Source organism: Mycteria americana, chromosome 18, assembly GCF_035582795.1.
Source record: "Mycteria americana isolate JAX WOST 10 ecotype Jacksonville Zoo and Gardens chromosome 18, USCA_MyAme_1.0, whole genome shotgun sequence".
NCBI lineage: Eukaryota > Metazoa > Chordata > Aves > Ciconiiformes > Ciconiidae > Mycteria > Mycteria americana.
The window spans coordinates 6,794,589-6,811,398 of record NC_134382.1 but is presented as its reverse complement, the minus strand read 5'-3'; the positions used below and the strand labels follow the sequence as shown (position 1 = coordinate 6,811,398).

The 16,810-nt window shown below is 46.6% G+C and overlaps 1 protein-coding gene across 3 annotated transcripts; it reads right to left on the bottom strand.

The window, feature by feature from the left end:
- Positions 1–1,054: 1,054 nt before the first annotated feature.
- Positions 1,055–16,489, bottom strand: ENO1 (enolase 1). Of its 3 annotated transcripts, none has more exons than XM_075520788.1 (12): positions 16,378–16,489; positions 11,106–11,199; positions 9,682–9,777; positions 7,344–7,402; positions 6,021–6,090; positions 5,685–5,818; positions 5,300–5,522; positions 3,518–3,715; positions 3,069–3,270; positions 2,566–2,674; positions 2,058–2,116; positions 1,055–1,527 (listed from the first exon to the last, which is right to left on the bottom strand). In XM_075520788.1, exons 2-12 carry the CDS (start codon positions 11,188–11,190, stop codon positions 1,458–1,460), a joined length of 1,305 nt encoding a protein of 434 aa, XP_075376903.1. In that variant the 5' UTR covers positions 11,191–11,199; positions 16,378–16,489; the 3' UTR covers positions 1,055–1,457. The 3 variants fall into 3 exon arrangements, with proteins under 3 accessions (XP_075376903.1, XP_075376901.1, XP_075376902.1); XM_075520786.1 differs by lacking the exon at positions 7,344–7,402 and adding an exon at positions 6,995–7,053; XM_075520787.1 differs by lacking the exons at positions 7,344–7,402; positions 16,378–16,489 and adding an exon at positions 6,995–7,053 and having other exon boundaries at positions 11,106–11,211.
- Positions 16,490–16,810: the final 321 nt, after the last annotated feature.

Sequence of the window (16,810 nt, the reverse complement as noted above, 5' to 3'; positions counted from 1 at the left end):
CCCTCAATTGTGCAATAACTTGCTTTTTCCTGCCTGGTGAGGACTAGCATCACAACTCTGCTCCCCACTCCCCCATCGCTGCTGCAATGACTACACAGAGCAATTGGAGCCGCAGCAGCGACAGAGCCACTGAACAGTGCCTTGCCAAACCCCAGGAAAAAGGAATTCTTCCTCCTCATCTCCAAGAACACAAGCACTGACTGAGAATGAGCCATGTGCTTTGCCATCTCCCTCGCTGCCTTCCCTTCCCTTCCCAGCCAAACCAGCCGAGCTGCAACCTGAACAAAACAAAGGGTTTGGAAACACAAATATTTGCTCATGAGCCTTTTGTTCATGGCCATCTGCTCTCACACAGCTGGAAATCCCCTGAAGTCTTTTCTTCCCCCATGTGAAATATGGCACCTCGATACTAATAGGGTAAAAATTAAAGTGCAGCTATCAGATCAACTTCCAATTACACCTTCTATTAGAGTGCTATTAACAAAGCACGAGGGTTCTGGAACAGTACTGTTCTACGACTCGCATGCTGTCGAGCTACATCTCCTCATAGCAGCCGATCAAGATGGAGGTTACAAACTCCCTTTCAACATGGTTAACGCTGTGCCAACCTCTTGCTAAAAGCCAAGGCTATCACTGAATTTTTTCAGTAATACAGTGACAAGACTGACAAGCAGACATCTGCAACGCCCATGATAAAGGTTAATCACAGCACTTGTCAGGATACACCTCCTCTTCCATAAATGAGAGGAGACCTCTGAGCTTTTTCTCTTCCCCTGCAGGACCAGCAATTGATCTAGGGGTTAGAAACCTACTCTTAGTCCCCCTTCCCAACAACTAAACATATCCTTGAAGGCCACCTCTTGATAGCAGGCACATACATTCAGCTAATTCTTTGCCTGTTTACCACAAAGCAACATAAGCCCACCCCATGGCCACAGTGACAGCAGTCCAACCCTTGCTCCCTGCAGAACGGCTTTGAAACAGGCTATGATTATACTGAGGTAGGTATCCCTGCTCCACAGCCTCCCCCCAAGTAACTCAAAGCCACACTTTGTTGGGTTGTTTGATGCTTTTATTTATCACATGTAAAAACACTACTATTTCTGTCTGCAGGTACCTCTTGCTGCACTGCAAGTCACACAGCTCCAAACGTTGAAGACCAGACAGGCAGAGAAAGGAATTAAAGTGTTTATGCCCAGAGTCACAAGGTCACGATCCCAGAGGGCGTTCAATGCACAGAAACCCCCCACAGGACTGTTCTACAAAAGCAGTACAGCATTACAAGTAACAGATCAGAGTTGGTGAAAACACTAGGTGAAGGAATCGTCTAGGGGAAAGAGGACCTGCAAACTGGTCTTTTTCCTTCAGCTGCCCTTATCTCTCTAGTACAGGTAATTGTGATCTAAGTCGACATCTCGTGCTTTAAACCGGAACAAGGGTTGACTGATCCACGCAGCTTAGTTGACACGAGGGTTCCTGAAGTTCCTTCCAGCGAAACGGGCCTTGCTGCCAAGCTCCTCTTCAATTCTGATGGAAAGGGAAGAGAGTGCTGGGTGTCAGCAGACAGTGTAGAACTCCTGTGTCAGCACAGCTGCTGGCCTTATGCTAAATCACCTTATCCACCTGGTACTGAAGATGCTACCAGAGTCACAAGCCAGTTCCCACCAAGCAACTTCAGTTATATGCACGTTCAACAGGTCAGTACCACCCATCTTGCATAACTTCACCCAAACATTTTACATGCTTGCCCAAGGGAACTGCATCATGCAGACAGAAGGACAGTGTCTCATATCTAGTATCACAGGATGCTTTGTATGACCTTCCCCTCTAGCGTGTCTGTTACAGGCATTACCCATCCAACTCATCGTTTAGCCTGCAGCCAGCTCTGCAAGCCCAGCACCAGCCCAAAAGCACCTCTGCCAGCGTCAGTTTGTGTCCTTAAGCTGCAGAGTGTTTCCAAGATGCAGAAGACCAAGCTGTGCCCCGAATGCATTAGTGCAGCATCCATTCTGTGTCAGGCTTAACCCTCAACCCTTTCCCCCTGCCAAGAGTCTCACCTCAGCAGCTGGTTGTACTTGGCTAGACGCTCAGATCGGCAAGGGGCGCCAGTTTTGATCTGAAAGATAAATCAGAAAGTTAGTAAAGAACTATAGCAAAAATAAGGCCACAGATGCCAACACAAAACTATTCTATTCTGTTTATAGTAGTAAGTGTAATCACAAGCTTTATTTCAGCAGCAGGCTCTAAACAGCTGTCTACTCAAACAGGATAGGGCTTGGGAACAATAAAGATTGTTCATTTCCCAACAGCTTCAGTATCAGGAAATCCCAATACACCCACTGGCATTGACCAAGATTTTTTTAAATTGGTGGTTAAAGGTGAGTTTACACAAGATAACATGTTCCCTTGTCACACTCCCATTAGACAGATCAGCTTCCTATATACAGAAACAGCAAATCTGCATGCCTTAATTCAGAGCAGACCCCATCTGCTGTGCAGTCTGGCTTCATCACCGTATTATCTCATCAAGCAAGAAGGCAAACTACAGCAGCTACAGATACCAACCTGACCAGTGCAGAGACCAACCACCAGATCAGCAATGAAGGTATCTTCTGTTTCTCCAGAGCGATGACTCACCATCACACCCCAGCCATTGGACTGGGCAAGCTTGCAGCTAGAAGAGATAAAACAGAGGAAGCCTCACACCATGCCTACTTACATAGCAGCCTTTCCTCTAGTGATGCTGCCAAGTGGCAGGCGCTCCTTGCTTTGGCAAGACAGAACTGCCCTTTGGTACATGCTAGGGTTCAGACCATGTGACAATGCAGTGATAAAGAGCTGCTTTTATACATGCTTAGACCCGGTGAAGTTGTTCGATAGCTGCCTATGTGACTGCAAGACCACAAAGGTACAGGTTTACTTGCCAATATCCTCTATCAGTTAAGATTTGTTCTCCCTTCACAGATGCCCAGTCAACTGATTTCTATCCCACTAGCTCTGGGCTGTACGTTCATCTCCCTCAATGAGACAATCCCCCTCCCTGGCACAGCCAAGAGGAAAGAACTTACGCTTGCAGGGACTCTGTCACAGAGCCAATCTGGTTGACCTTAAGAAGGAGGCAGTTGCAGGATTTCTCCTCCACAGCCTTGGCAATACGCTTTGGATTGGTCACAGTCAGATCATCACCGACCACCTGGATGCCAACACTGCCAGTGAACTTCTTCCAGGCAGCCCAGTCATCCTGGTCAAAGGGGTCTTCAATGGACACCACTGCAGAGGGATACAAGGAGCTTTAAGACAATGCCACCCTGAAAGGTCTTGCTTGAAAGCAGTGGTACCAAAAGTGCTGCAGCCAAATACTACCCACCTCAAAGAACATTCCCAAGACCCCTAAAAGGCTAGCTGTTTTTTCTGCTCTTGATCCCACTTATAGAGGAGGTTGCATCCTAACTCTTCCCTTCAGCAATCAACCCCCATTTGCCACTACTACCGTGCTTCTTGTTGAAGAACAACTTACAGGGGTAGTTCTTGACAAAGCCCTTGTACAGGTCAGCCAGCTGATCAGCAGAAATATATCTGCTGGGATCATCAGGGGATTTGAAGTCCAGGTCATACTTTCCATCACGGTAGAACTCTGAGGCAGCCACATCCATGCCAATGACCACCTTTTCAGTGTAGCCAGCTTTGCTGATAGCAGTCTTCAGCAACTCCAGAGCTGAAACACAGTAAGGTATTTCTGAGTTCCTGCCAAACAACTCAAAGCTATTCATTTACCAACAGTACATTCACTTGGCAAAGAATCTCCATCACCCCCTACAGAAAGCACAAAGGCCGCATAGAAAAGGTTCTTAAACTCTCCCACTTCTGAACTGACTGGAACAAGATATTACTTTAATACTGCTTTTAGCTTGTAATACCCTTGAGACACCATTATGGGATTCATAATCTCTTCAGGCAGGACTACATGTCAGCCCAGAAAGCTTAATACTAGATGATACTACATCCTCTTTCAGCTTTTAGCATGTGGGCAGGAAGTAGTGACTCCACATTAATCCCTTTCAGCTCCAGATCAGGTTTTGACCCTCCAAACCCTGACAGGCAATGTGACACTCAGCCTGCCTCTGCACAGGGCACCCTCTCTTTGCATCTACCTGTTCTCCACTTGCACATTTATATGCAGAGGAAGGAATAGACCTACTCAGTAGGAGTCTCTGGATACTACCCACTATGCTACCCTGTTTGGCAGAGTCCAAGCAAAGAAATTCAGTATGGTCATGACCAGTAAGACTCTCCCAGTCACCCCTGACTCAAAGCCAAGCAGCTGGGTGAGCCAGGCTATTTACAGTAGGAAGCTTAGATCAAGTGTTTTTGTTTGGGTTTTTTTGTGTGTGTTGTGGGTTTTTTTTTTTTAAAAAAAAAATGTTCATGTAGAACTAACTGCAAAAGCAGCTGCTGCCAGCAACAGAAACTCCTTCAACTGTAATAGTCATTCAAGGTCATCTTCACTGATGTCTGCTAGGGTACAGACCTAGCAAGAGCTGCATGCAACTGTGGGATTCAGAAACACCCTGATTTCTGGTGCTGGCTCAGTATCTTCTGTGTCAGAAGAGGCAATGCAGTTCAGAGGCCACCTTCAACAATAATACAACTAACAGCTTTAAAGTAACATGTAACTTAAAGAGTTCTAGTATTCTACTGGCTTATTAGCAGCTCCATTTCTGCAAGAGAGGCAAAAAAGCTCTTCTGGTACAGTTTTTGCAGGAACAGGTATTTCACTTATCACAAGACAAACTGCCTCCCTCCCCCACAGGTTTCTGAACACAACTGGTTGGCTGTGGAAGCAGCAAATGCCTCAACTTCCCAGGCAAGCCTTCACACACTCCCACACACTACCAGGCATAGCTCAAACCGTTTTCCTCCTTTGTCAGCAGAAAAACAACTCCACTAAACTTTCCCTACTGACTTCTGGGAAACCTGCAATGCATGCAGACATTCCTACACCACTTTTCAACTAGAAGGTGGTTAAGATTCCCTTAAGGTGCTACAGTAATGAGGCATTGCAGTCAAAGCCATCCTGTCAAGCTGCATAAACTGATGTCCAAGGGAATAGCTCTGTGGTCCTACACTGGACCACACCAGTATAGCACACCTTGGAAAGTCTGTCAGGATAGAAGCAGAGCAAAGAAACAGCAGCAAGTCCTACAACCTACTGATCCTGCTCTCCATTCATACTGGACAGGTATGGTCTTCATTCTCTGGCTATCAGTTACGCCTCCTCCCATACTTAGCTCATTCTTACCTTCTTTATTTTCCAATATGTTGGGGGCAAAGCCACCCTCATCACCCACGTTGGTTGCATCCTTGCCATACTTCTCCTTGATTACATTCTTTAGATTGTGATAGACCTCTGCACCAATGCGCATTGCCTCCTTGAAACTGTCAGCACCCACAGGGAGGATCATGAACTCCTGCATAGCCAGCTTATTGCCAGCATGGGAGCCACCATTGATCACATTGAAAGCCTTGGAGTAACCAAAAAGAAAAGTTATCAATTTACCTTGAAACATTCTAACAGCATTTATGTTAAGACTCTTCATTCTCTAGAAAACTTGATCCAAGACCACAAGACATCATGAAGCATGTGGTCAGATCAAGTCTTGAGCTAGCCCTATCAAGAGACTTACAGGAACTGGAAGAATGACTTCGGCATTTCCAGCAAGGTCAGCAATGTGACGGTACAAGGGGACACCCTTCTCGGCAGCACCAGCTTTGCATACAGCCAGAGATACACCCAAGATGGCATTGGCACCAAATTTGGCTGCAATAGGAAGAAATTGTTTACAGAAGTGTTATGTCTTCATAAAGAGACTCAGCAATACCAGCACTATGGTCTTGATTATGGAAGTGCACAGCATATGCCATGGCCATGCATTGCCCATTGTTTCTGATAAGGTAAGCTTGAATTCTATAAAACCAATCTTCACCTTTTCACACCCCACTGCAACACAAAGCCCACTTACATTTGTTCTCCGATCCATCCATTTCCAGCATCAGTTTGTCAATCTTTTCTTGCTCCACAACGTTGACATTCTGTGGAGAGAAGCAAGCAAAGCACTGCTTGACACCAAACATGGCTCTACGAACTCTCACCTACCCACTGCATTTTTATTTCCCTGACAGGCCTCCAGAACTGCTTAAGGGCAACTACCAACAGTTGAAGAGACTAGTTCTTGTCATTATCACACAGCAGCATCTTCTGGTCACTTCCAGCAGACCAAGGCTGACAGCTAAGCCAGACACATCAAAAGCTCGTTTTGTTCTTCACATTCAGAGCTGTAAGGCTGTCATGTCCCTTGACTTCCTGACATTTACACTGCTACCTGTGAGATATCTCTTTCTCTATAGGAGAAAGCCCCAGTTTATGTCCCCTGCCCCTTTAGCACAAGCTCAGAGACAACCAGCTTGCTCACAACATACACCCATTTGTAACTTAGTAGATAATGTTTGGAGCTGTCGCTAAGAATGTGCAATCACTTTACCACTTAGTTTTGCACCATTCTTTCTAGCTAGGGCTTAGTGCCCACCAAGGGCACAGGAATCTCACCCAAGCAGACTTTACTAAGATCCCTTCAGATTCCCTTCCAAACTAGCCAGCTCAGAAAAAACCTCCAGTCCCTCCCCATCATTCAGCCACCCTTTTAAGCATAAAGCAGCTTGTATCTTAACTGCACACCACTGAAGTTCCCAGGTACTTAAGTATTTCTGCACACTACAACACTAGGCTGCTAGGGATTGTTTTGATTGTGTGTTAGATATGCAGTTATTTAAGCAAAGCAATTGCTGTAGGTCAGTTTGTTCACATGCATTCCAATACACAGGCTAACACCCCTCCATGTAATACAGTTCCTGTAACTGCCTCTAGAGAGACAACCCATCAGGTAGGACGCACTGGACTGGCATTAACGGATGTTAGCAGAAGACAGATTGCTCCTACCTTGCTAATCAGTGCAGGCGCAATTGTTTTATTGACGTGCTCAACAGCTTTTGAGACACCTGGAAGGAACAAGCAAATCGGACACTGGTCAACCACACTGGCTATGCAGGCATTAGTAGGCGATCTCAGTAACAATAACATCTCAAGAATACCACCTCATGCTATTCAAACCCCAATCCAACCTGAGCTTACAGCCAAATCTGAACACTTACAGAGGTCATCTCAACTGAATGGAAGTTGCATGAAGTAAGCATCATCTAGGAATGCCTGCTGCAATGTTAGTTTGCAAGACCATGCACTGGAGAAATTCATCCAAGTGACAAGGTTGCATTGAAAGCACATCCATTACCTGTGTACACAATGCTGTCCCCAGGAACTCGTTAACATATTTAACAGCTCTGGATACACCTGACAGAAGCGAAATGGACAAGAGAATCAAGGAAGAGATGAAGACTCTCAGCCAAAACCAAAGGCAGTCATGCAAGAAAAAGAAAAGGACACAAATAGGTAAACAGACCTACAAGTCAGCAAGTGTCTGATACTGAGAGCAGACTAGAAACAAAAGGGTTCAAAGGGTAGAGAAAACTGTGCATCAGCCAGCGAGACTGTATTTGGTCTTTCCACCCAGGTTTCCATACTATTGCAAACACCCTTGCGGACCCAAACTTCGAGTGGCTGAATGACAGCATTTAGAAAAGGTTTTAGGACAGACTACTCCTATACATTCATAGAATGCATGAGTAAGGGGAAAGAAAAAGGTTTCCCCAGAAGTTAAGCATGCAGCAGCTCAGGCATTTCACTATCTGCTATCGTTTTGTAACATTGCTAAAGCATCACCTTAGCACATGTTTTACACTTGATACAAAGCTGAAGTACACTGTCTCTGTACCTGGATGCAGGCACAGAAATTGACTGTCTGCTCCTGGCTTCAGACAGGGAATAAAGCATGAACCACAGCACCATCCTTTTCATCTATGTGGACCCACCATTGCATAAACCAGCAGTTCCAGTATGAACTTGTTTCCTCCCCATAAGCAGAGACCATCATTAGCCAGCTACCAATATTAGCCTAAGGAATATTGTCATCCCTGTATACTGTTCAAAGATTTCCAAAGACCTAAGCTTCAGAACTGGTGAATACTAATTAAGTGCACCCTGAACCACATTAATTGCCTTTTAAGTGGCCTAAGTCTGCAGCTTTATATTACAAAAGACCTACCAGCTATCTGCAACTCATCCCATTTGATGATTTTTTTTTTCCATAACTCATGTTATTTCCCAGCTGACAAAAACCTTCAGCTGTGATAGCCTGTTGTGGAAGCTCAGACTACTGTCTAGTTAAGTGCCATGAAGAACTGCCTGTAGGATCAGATTTAACAGGTCTAAGCACACACACGTTTAGCACACTGAGGTAAGTACACATTTACTCTTCTCAAGAAAGAGTGCCCTAGGTAAATAGCATAAGCTCTTTGGGATATTCAGTCATCTAGGAGTTTATTCTGTGTTAAAGTAGTAACAACCATGAATCTTCTCAGACAAGGCTCTCCAAGTTCCATTCAGTAGTTATCCACCCTAACCACTCTTTCTTAATAGACACAAAATATTTCAGCTTCCTTTCACCTGACTGGCAGAAAAGTTTGAGTAATTCTCTCTCCCTGCCAAAAGATAAGTTGATTGCATACACTTTCAAGGCATCACCAATGCTTTTACAGCAGCAAGCTAAAAAGGAGTCCTGACTGTCCAAGCCCTCAGAGTAGTCACAAGAACTACTATTAGGATGTTTATTAGGTAACGACATCTTGCATGCAGCTATTCATTTTCCCCCATACATGTTCCCAAGCCAGTCTGGTGACTGCTATGTTTAGTTTCCTTTCAGAACATACAATCAGTCCCCAGACAACTAAAACATTATGCCACTAACACAGACTTAAGTATCCTGGCTACCTATAATGACAGACAAAATGCTGGAGAGGCTTTAGCTATTATGCAGTCCAAACCAAAAGTATCTTCCATCATTACCAGAGTAAAGCTGCACATTAGCTGTGGTCAGCAGTTGGCATAAGCCTCACATTCAGGATTTAACATGCTGGGATCTAAGGAGTCTATAGTGCCAGAGCAGATACATTTAACAGTTCTTTCAAAATTTGGTCTACGAAGAGATCTTGTGACTAGCTGCAGTACCACCAAGCCTTTAGGAGCAGGTAGTTTAGATGCTTTTACAACACACTACTAAAGCGCTCTTTAGATGCTCTTCTGACACACTACTTAAGTGCTCTGTACTCTGACATGCACCAACATGCAAGGCAACAGGAGTGGTGTAACAGTATGTTTGGGCATACTGCACTGGAGACATTATCACCCAGCTGGCATGCCTGAGCTCCACATACCCACCCACGGGGGTACAGTGATCTCCACCACTATGTAGCTGCACTGCTGGAGGCAGAGCCACTCTCCACATTGTCCCCTGGGGAATCCAGCAGTCTGTGCCTGATGTCTGCCCCACAACCCACATGTTGTACATGTTGCCATCATCTCACTGTTAACCCCCACAGCTTTTGCTTAATTGCCATGCCTGGTACAGAATACGGACAGCAGTAAAGGAGCCCATGTGTCTTCTGCTGCAGTCTGGCATATGCAGCAACACAGCCATTGTAACAGGCCAAGCTGGTACCAAAATTCAGGTATACCTTTCCCCATGTAGCGTGTCTTGTCATTGTCACGAAGCTCCAGAGCTTCATAGACTCCAGTTGAGGCACCGCTGGGAACAGCAGCTCTGAACAGACCTGTTTACAACAGAAAAAAGAACCATCTTAGCACATTCAAACCTGCAGAACGTTCTCCACCCATACACCATCCCAGCCTACTGCATACTTCCATCCCTGGAGATGGGAGAGGTAATCTCTAAACCACATCTCTGCTCACATATACAGTGATCCTGAGAGCTGTCCACTCCTTCACAGCATCACCAAATCATCAGTGTCTCCCTCATATTGATGAACAGCAAGCTGACTCATTCTCTTCCATTGTGTATTTCAAGTGTTTAAGTTAGGAAAGTCATCCATTCCCCTTCCAAAAAGGTAGCTTTATTCACTGAATCTACTTTTGAGCTCAGTCTGGCAGGTGAGCTGTTAAATTCTTCTGAGATAGAGCATACAAGACACAATTAGGAGGCCTATTTTGTTAGTATGAGTTCTGAGCTCTTCTGACAACACAGCCACCCAGACAGCCCATTCTTCCAGCAAAGGATGCTGAACTTTGAGCAAATCGGTACACTGAAGTCTGTTCTGCCTGTGGTTCAAGACGCCAGCTTCAGACTCCAGTCTTTCCCTTATCCCACTACAGCAAAGAGCTTAGGAGGGGCAATCTCATTAAATGACTGCATTAATCTTGTGAGGCAGAGAGATCAGCTAGTTAGTTAGTGTATTACAGCTATTGTGTTTGCTCATTCCACCAAACCACACTGGTATGTGTTTGCACAATGCCTTTGTCAGATCCTATCAGATATGGGATGAACAACTAACAGACCAAGGGAAAGTCCTACAATAATTACAAATATAAGATGTCCTATGTGAAAACCCAATTAGACAAGTTTAGTCATGCCTGAGTACTTATACAGAGAAGAAACCATTACCCAAGATTCAACTCAACGGCAAAGACTGTTTCATTACACAAAGCAACTGCTAGACAAATCAAGAATTAAACCTCAAGTGCAGTCATACAGAGTTTACAGAACACTGAAAACTAAGACCATTAACAACTGCTTAAGGACAGGAACGAAGGCCTTGTTAACTCTGAGTTTGCAAACGCTATCCCAGTTTACGCTCAGGGCAAGGGGAGGAAGGTGGGTTTGGATTAACACTTGCACAATTTTGACTGTAAGAAGCAGCACACTTCAAAAAACCCTTCACTGTCCAGGCCAATCTCTTGAGCTCAGCAAATTCATCCCAGTAGAATGAGGTAGAGTCTGCAAGTCTCAGCAACATGTTATATGTATGGAGGAAGGAGTAAGCACAATTCCACTGCTAGAACAGGACAGTTTGTATACTTTTGTCTGCCTCTTCAGTTCTATCAGATACAAGAAAGGAATAAACATCTACAGCTAAGGACTCACCTTTGTTGGTAAAGAGGTCTACCTCAACAGTGGGATTCCCACGAGAGTCAAAGATTTCACGGGCATGGATCTTGAGAATGGACATCTTTAACACCTGAAAAGAAGAGTTTAGCATTAATCATAGAATTGTTTGGGTTGAAAGGGACCTTCAAAGATCACCTAGTTCAACACCCCTGCCACAGAGCAGGGACATCTTTCACTACATCAGGTTGCTCAAAAACCAGCTGGTTTTGTTGTTGGCAAAAATGCCCTTGCCCCACTTGGTCAGGTGAATCCTATCAGCTCCCAAAAGACCCAGCTTCTCAAAGGTGGATCCATGATCACAAAAGCCAAAATCCCAAGTATGGCACCAGCTAGGCAGCCCAGCAATCACCTGTTTAATTCATCTCCTTCCTGAACCCCTTCCTCTGCCAGGGAGGATAGAGGAGAACACCACCTGGGCTCCTGATCCTTTTAACATTGCTCCAAGGGACATAGAGTCTTTTGATGTTTCCAAGTTATCTTGTTGCAGTATCACGAGAACCTACACAGAACAGTAGGAGCAGATGGTAATTTGTAGGGCTCACCAGGCTTGGCAGCCTCTCAGTGACGTCACGAATGCAAGCTTCTAGGAGGACAGCAAACTTCTCTAGAGAAATTGTCTGAATGGAAAATGGGTGCTTCAGTGCCTCTCAGTAAGGAATCTCTAATTACCAATACCTTACATGCTTTTCTGGTGGCACCGGTTCTAATGCGGGTGGGTGGGTGGATCAACTTTGCATGGTTTGCTTTTCCTGGATCCTGTCTATTACTCACATGCTCTTTATTCCTCAACCCCAGAGCATCATATCTGTTATGCAGGAGCATTTTAGAGGACTGGGGAAGGTTCTTCCACCCCAAGTGGAGACAAGGGTCCAGTCTCCTTCATCTCATGCATTGCTTGCATCAGCTAGCTCGAGGCTGAATTCAGGTTCACCTTCCCCTTGCACAGCATTAAGGCAGGGCTCAGCCTGGGACAGCGTACAATACCACATGTCTTTCTCCTGCTCACATCCCTGGATACTGCATTGCCTATTGAGCTCCTCTAACATAGCTACTTGTTTGAGGAGTTTTTCCCATGGTTGCACTTGCAGCTATGACATCCACTGCTGCCTTCATGTGCCAGGGGGACTTCCAGATACTGAAGCTCCATGCAACCTAATGCCTGAACAGCTATACCAGTCCTTGGGAGGACTGTTTGGGTAGAGACATCAGCACAGGTAAGCTGTAGTGCTTCTGTTTGGCTTTCAGCCGCAGCCTTGCAGTTGTGGCAAGCAGACACCATTTCCTTTCAGCAGGTCACAGTCTCCTTACAGTTCTTGGAGGGGGGGAAGGGGCGGGGGGGGAGAGACCAGTAATAAAGTGGTAACTCTTTTGAAAGATATCATCCTTCTAATTGCCTGGAGACCTCAAGCTTCTGGGTAGGCTTGCACAGCCACCAGTTGAGTTAGGGTGACCATCAGGTTGCAGCATAAGCCTGCAGGTGAGCAGAGCAGGCAGCAGCCTCAACACTGGCACACCCTTCCCACGAGAGCTGCTGCCACACAACCTGCTGATGCTGCTCCCAACAGACACTGCTCCCTGTTTCCATGCCCTGGTTGCTGGTGCTCCCTAGAGACCGGTTTTATGTGGCTTCCAGCAGCTTGAACTGGCCACAGGCACAGCTGGCACCACCCAACTCTCACTCACCTCTCATGAGACCTGCCACCTGGTCCCTCTCCTACACAGCCCAAGGGTGCCAGGGGCACAGAAACCCCCTCAGACACCCTCCCCTGGGACTTCACAAGCCTTGCACTCCTCAGCACACAGCAACTGCTGCTGCTAGCATCAGCTTGATATTTATATCCTGTAGTCATGAGAACAGTTCAAAAACATCACTTCACACTATTTCAACTGGGAAAACTTCTTATACTTGGTGAGAGTCCTACGTTGAGAGGACAGAAATGTCAACCTAACTGGGAAGAACAGTCTAAAACCAGAAGCTTTGTTTCCAGAGAGATCTCAGGGAATGTCACCTCACCGCATAAGAGCAGCCAAGCAATCCTAATACAGGCAATCTCTGCTACTAGTTAGAATTCTTTTTAATAAAAGACTAAAGTGCAACAGTTCTTGGTATGCACAGCAGCTGTTCAGAGCCAAATGTAAGCTAGCTTGAAATAGAAACAGTCACAGCTCTAATTAAGAACTTGCATTAATAGTTACACCCTGTCTTGAGTATTTTCAGGAATAGCTTCTCCTCTTAAAAGGAAGAAAAATCACCAGTCTTTTGAATACTTCCTTTCCCCCCTTTCTCACATTATCTACGCACATTTCCTTAAGAAAACTGCAGAAAGAAACGCTTTATGTAATCTCAGCTACATTTTAAAAATCAAGTCGTACAAATGCCTGTAAGCCATCGACTGGCACCAAACCCAGTTCCATCTGCAAAGAAAGCTCAGCCTCAGAAGTAGAACTATCTGGAAGCTGGCTTTTTGGCAAGCCAATGTGGGTGGTAACCCTGTTTACAGAAATGCTCGTGAATCCCTCTGCAGTTATGGCTAAGTTAAGAGAACAGGACCTTAGAAATACTGCTGCTTGTATGGAATACGTGTGTGTGGGGGTTAACTTCATACACTCATTCCTCCTCCACAGCAAATTTTTCCCTCCCCATGTCAAAAACATGGGTAGCCGTTTGGTTTGTCCCCTTGGCTTTAAAACGTCTCTTCCAGTTGTCCTGCCTCTAAGCAGCATATTGTATAAGGCAGCTCAAAATTTTTAGGTATTGCCAATTTTACAGTAAGACCTGCAGACTGACACAATGATATGACCACCCTAAGAAGCAAGACAACTTAGTTCAAGCTGGCCTTCATGCTGCCACCACTTAACTTTAATCAGTAAACATGTAAGCTAGAAGTAAATCCCTGCAACTCACCAGTTATCAGTCCCATCCATGCCAACGCTTATCTCTCTGCACTTGCACTAAGCAATGGCTAATAGAAAGAATCCCCATTTAACTGAAAAGGCCTTTCAGAGCTTATTAGGCTGGCACCTGCCATGCCTTACTTTCATTTTCAGAACCATGGCTTTGCGACAAAACCCTAGGTGCCTCATTCTTTGAAAGCACAGCCAGCTCACAGGAAGTCTTAGTGCAATGCAAGAACTGTTTGTTCGCCTTCACAAGGAAGGTGGCACTTCAGGAATACACGCTGCAAGAGCTTCCATTGGGAACATCTGCCAGGTTTGACATTACTCAAGCGTCCTTGACAAATGACCTCTCCAGTAGTCCCTCCCTTTTCTTCAGAAGGAGGCATTTCACGCTACTGCGCCATTCCAGAAATTCCTCACACCTTTTTTTTTTTTGGCTCATTTTGCAAACCCCCTCACTTCTATGTTCAAGAAACAGTTTTCCCACTGAGCTATTCCTGGGTAAATATCTGATGCTGTGTAGCTCATCACAAGCCGAGCATTACGTGTTCTGCCTCAATTAATTCAGTCAACTCATCTAGAAAGTGAGAGTCAGCCCATGCACAGGTCTAGCTATGGAAATGCTAACTGAATGCAAAAGCGCTCCTCAGTCGCACTGCCTGCTCCAGACCTTTGTACTCAGCGATGGAACTAGCCAAACACACATAAATACCAGAGGGATATTTAATGCATGCATTGCCTTAAACATTTTTTTGTACTGTAATCTGCTGGCAAGGTCTCCCTTTAGGAGAAGAATCACACACGCTGGCTTTCCTGACCTTCCCAGGAGCACACGTTATTACCTACTTCAAGGCTAAGTTACAGCACGATGCACCACTGCCAGCTCTGAGTACTGGCTTCACTATCAACTGAAGTCCAAGAAATCACCACTTACTCCCTATCTGATCCTGTGCTCTGCACAGGAAATGCAGTACTCCAACACCAATGCAGACTACTCCAACTTAAAATCATTTCCAGAGATTTTGTTTACAGCCAACTTTATCACCACAAGCTGTACTTGTGAGTTATTTTGTAGCCACGTTTCTCTTAAGTCAAGACAGGGTTAGGATTGAGCACTGCAAGCATCTGAATGGACATTAAAAAAACAACAGTAAAGCTTGGCCATAGAAAGAACTATCCTAGTTAGTGTCTTAGGACACAACTGCCATACAGTTATCAGTGGAAGTCTTACAGGACTATTAAGTGTCATGTAAGACTACAAGTCTCATACCATCACCACCCTGAAAAAAAAAGCTTACTGCTCATTAGACCTTTGACCTCACCGTATTAGATCCTAACATATCAATTCTACTGCTGAAACACTCCGAAAAACTGGACAAATGTGGACCAACAAAGGCACCTTCCAATCCTATTCCCTCACATTCCACATGGTATTAATTCACCTCTATGCTCTGCAACATGATGCAATGTGTTTTAAATAATGCCTGGCAGGGAATAAGTCACAGACATGTTGAACTACTTTCTCTCTCGTTGTTGAATAAGATGGAGGCCTGAAACTGCATGGCCTCAATCTGTGGGCTTGGATGACAAATTTCACTACTTCCTGCCCAGCTCAGAAAGTCATAGCCCTGCCCTGTGACTCAGCAGTCAAGTAACGGAACAGGAGAATGACCAAGATCCTCTCCTGCAACCCTGCACGAGGCAAGCTGGTTAAGAAGCGATTTCTCTTCCACATCCAGAAATGCACATCAAGTTGTCAGGTACTACTCCCCACAACCGCTGCCTCGAGATAAGGAGTACTTAATTAACCCCACTGGGAGACCTAAGGCACACAGATTTGAGCTCTGCCATCAAACATTAAATATTTGAGATGCGAAGCTGAAGGGCATCCACTGCCACTAAAGAGGAGAAGGTCCAAATCATGACACGCAATCCAAGAGCAACTGTTAATGATTAAAAGAGAGAGGTTAAACCCTGCCTTTGAAAGAAGCCTTGACCCACCATATTCCCCAGAAGATTTTACCCCACCCCCACCCCCCGCGCACGCTGACGGGGCTAAGGCCGGCGCAGGCCTCCCCCGCCCCCGCGATGCGGCTGGCGCGCTGTATGGCGGGAAGCACGCCCGCGGAGGCCAGCACCCCCTCAGAGACCGCCTCGGCCCGGCCTCGTCCGCAGGCAGGGCCGGCGCGGCCCCATCCCACAGGAGCGGCGGGGACTCGGGAGCTGCTGCCCGAGGAGGCCAGGGCAGGGAGACGGGAAACCGCGGCCCCACCGGGACCTCTCGCCCCGCGGACAACTGCGGAGGGGCTGGGCCGCTGAGGCCAGCAGGCCCTACCGCCGCCAGACTCACCTTCGGCCCAGCAGCCCCGCTCTGCACCGTTCGCCGCCTCACCTCTGACTGGGAACGAGCGACTGCGCGGACGCACGGCTATAGCCCAGCCCAGGCAGATGAGCCGCCCTCCTCCCGCCCCCCATTGGTCGGCTCAGCCCTTCTCCGGTCTCCCATTGGCCGGCTCGGCCCCTCGCCGCCCTCCCATTGGCTACCGCCTCCTGGCGCCAGAGGCGGGCTCGGGTGCGTGCGCTACGTGCCGTGGCGGCCCGCTCGGCTCCGCCGTTCGCCTCGTGGAAAATCCCAGTGCGGGCGGGGCGGAGCCGCTCGGCCCTGCTCCCGCGGCGGCCCGGGGTGCGGAGGGGAGCCCGAGTGCGTGGGGGGAGCCGGGCCCACGCTACGGAGATGTGTGGCAAGGCCGGGAAGGTCTGCGCAGAAAGCCGGTGACATCCGT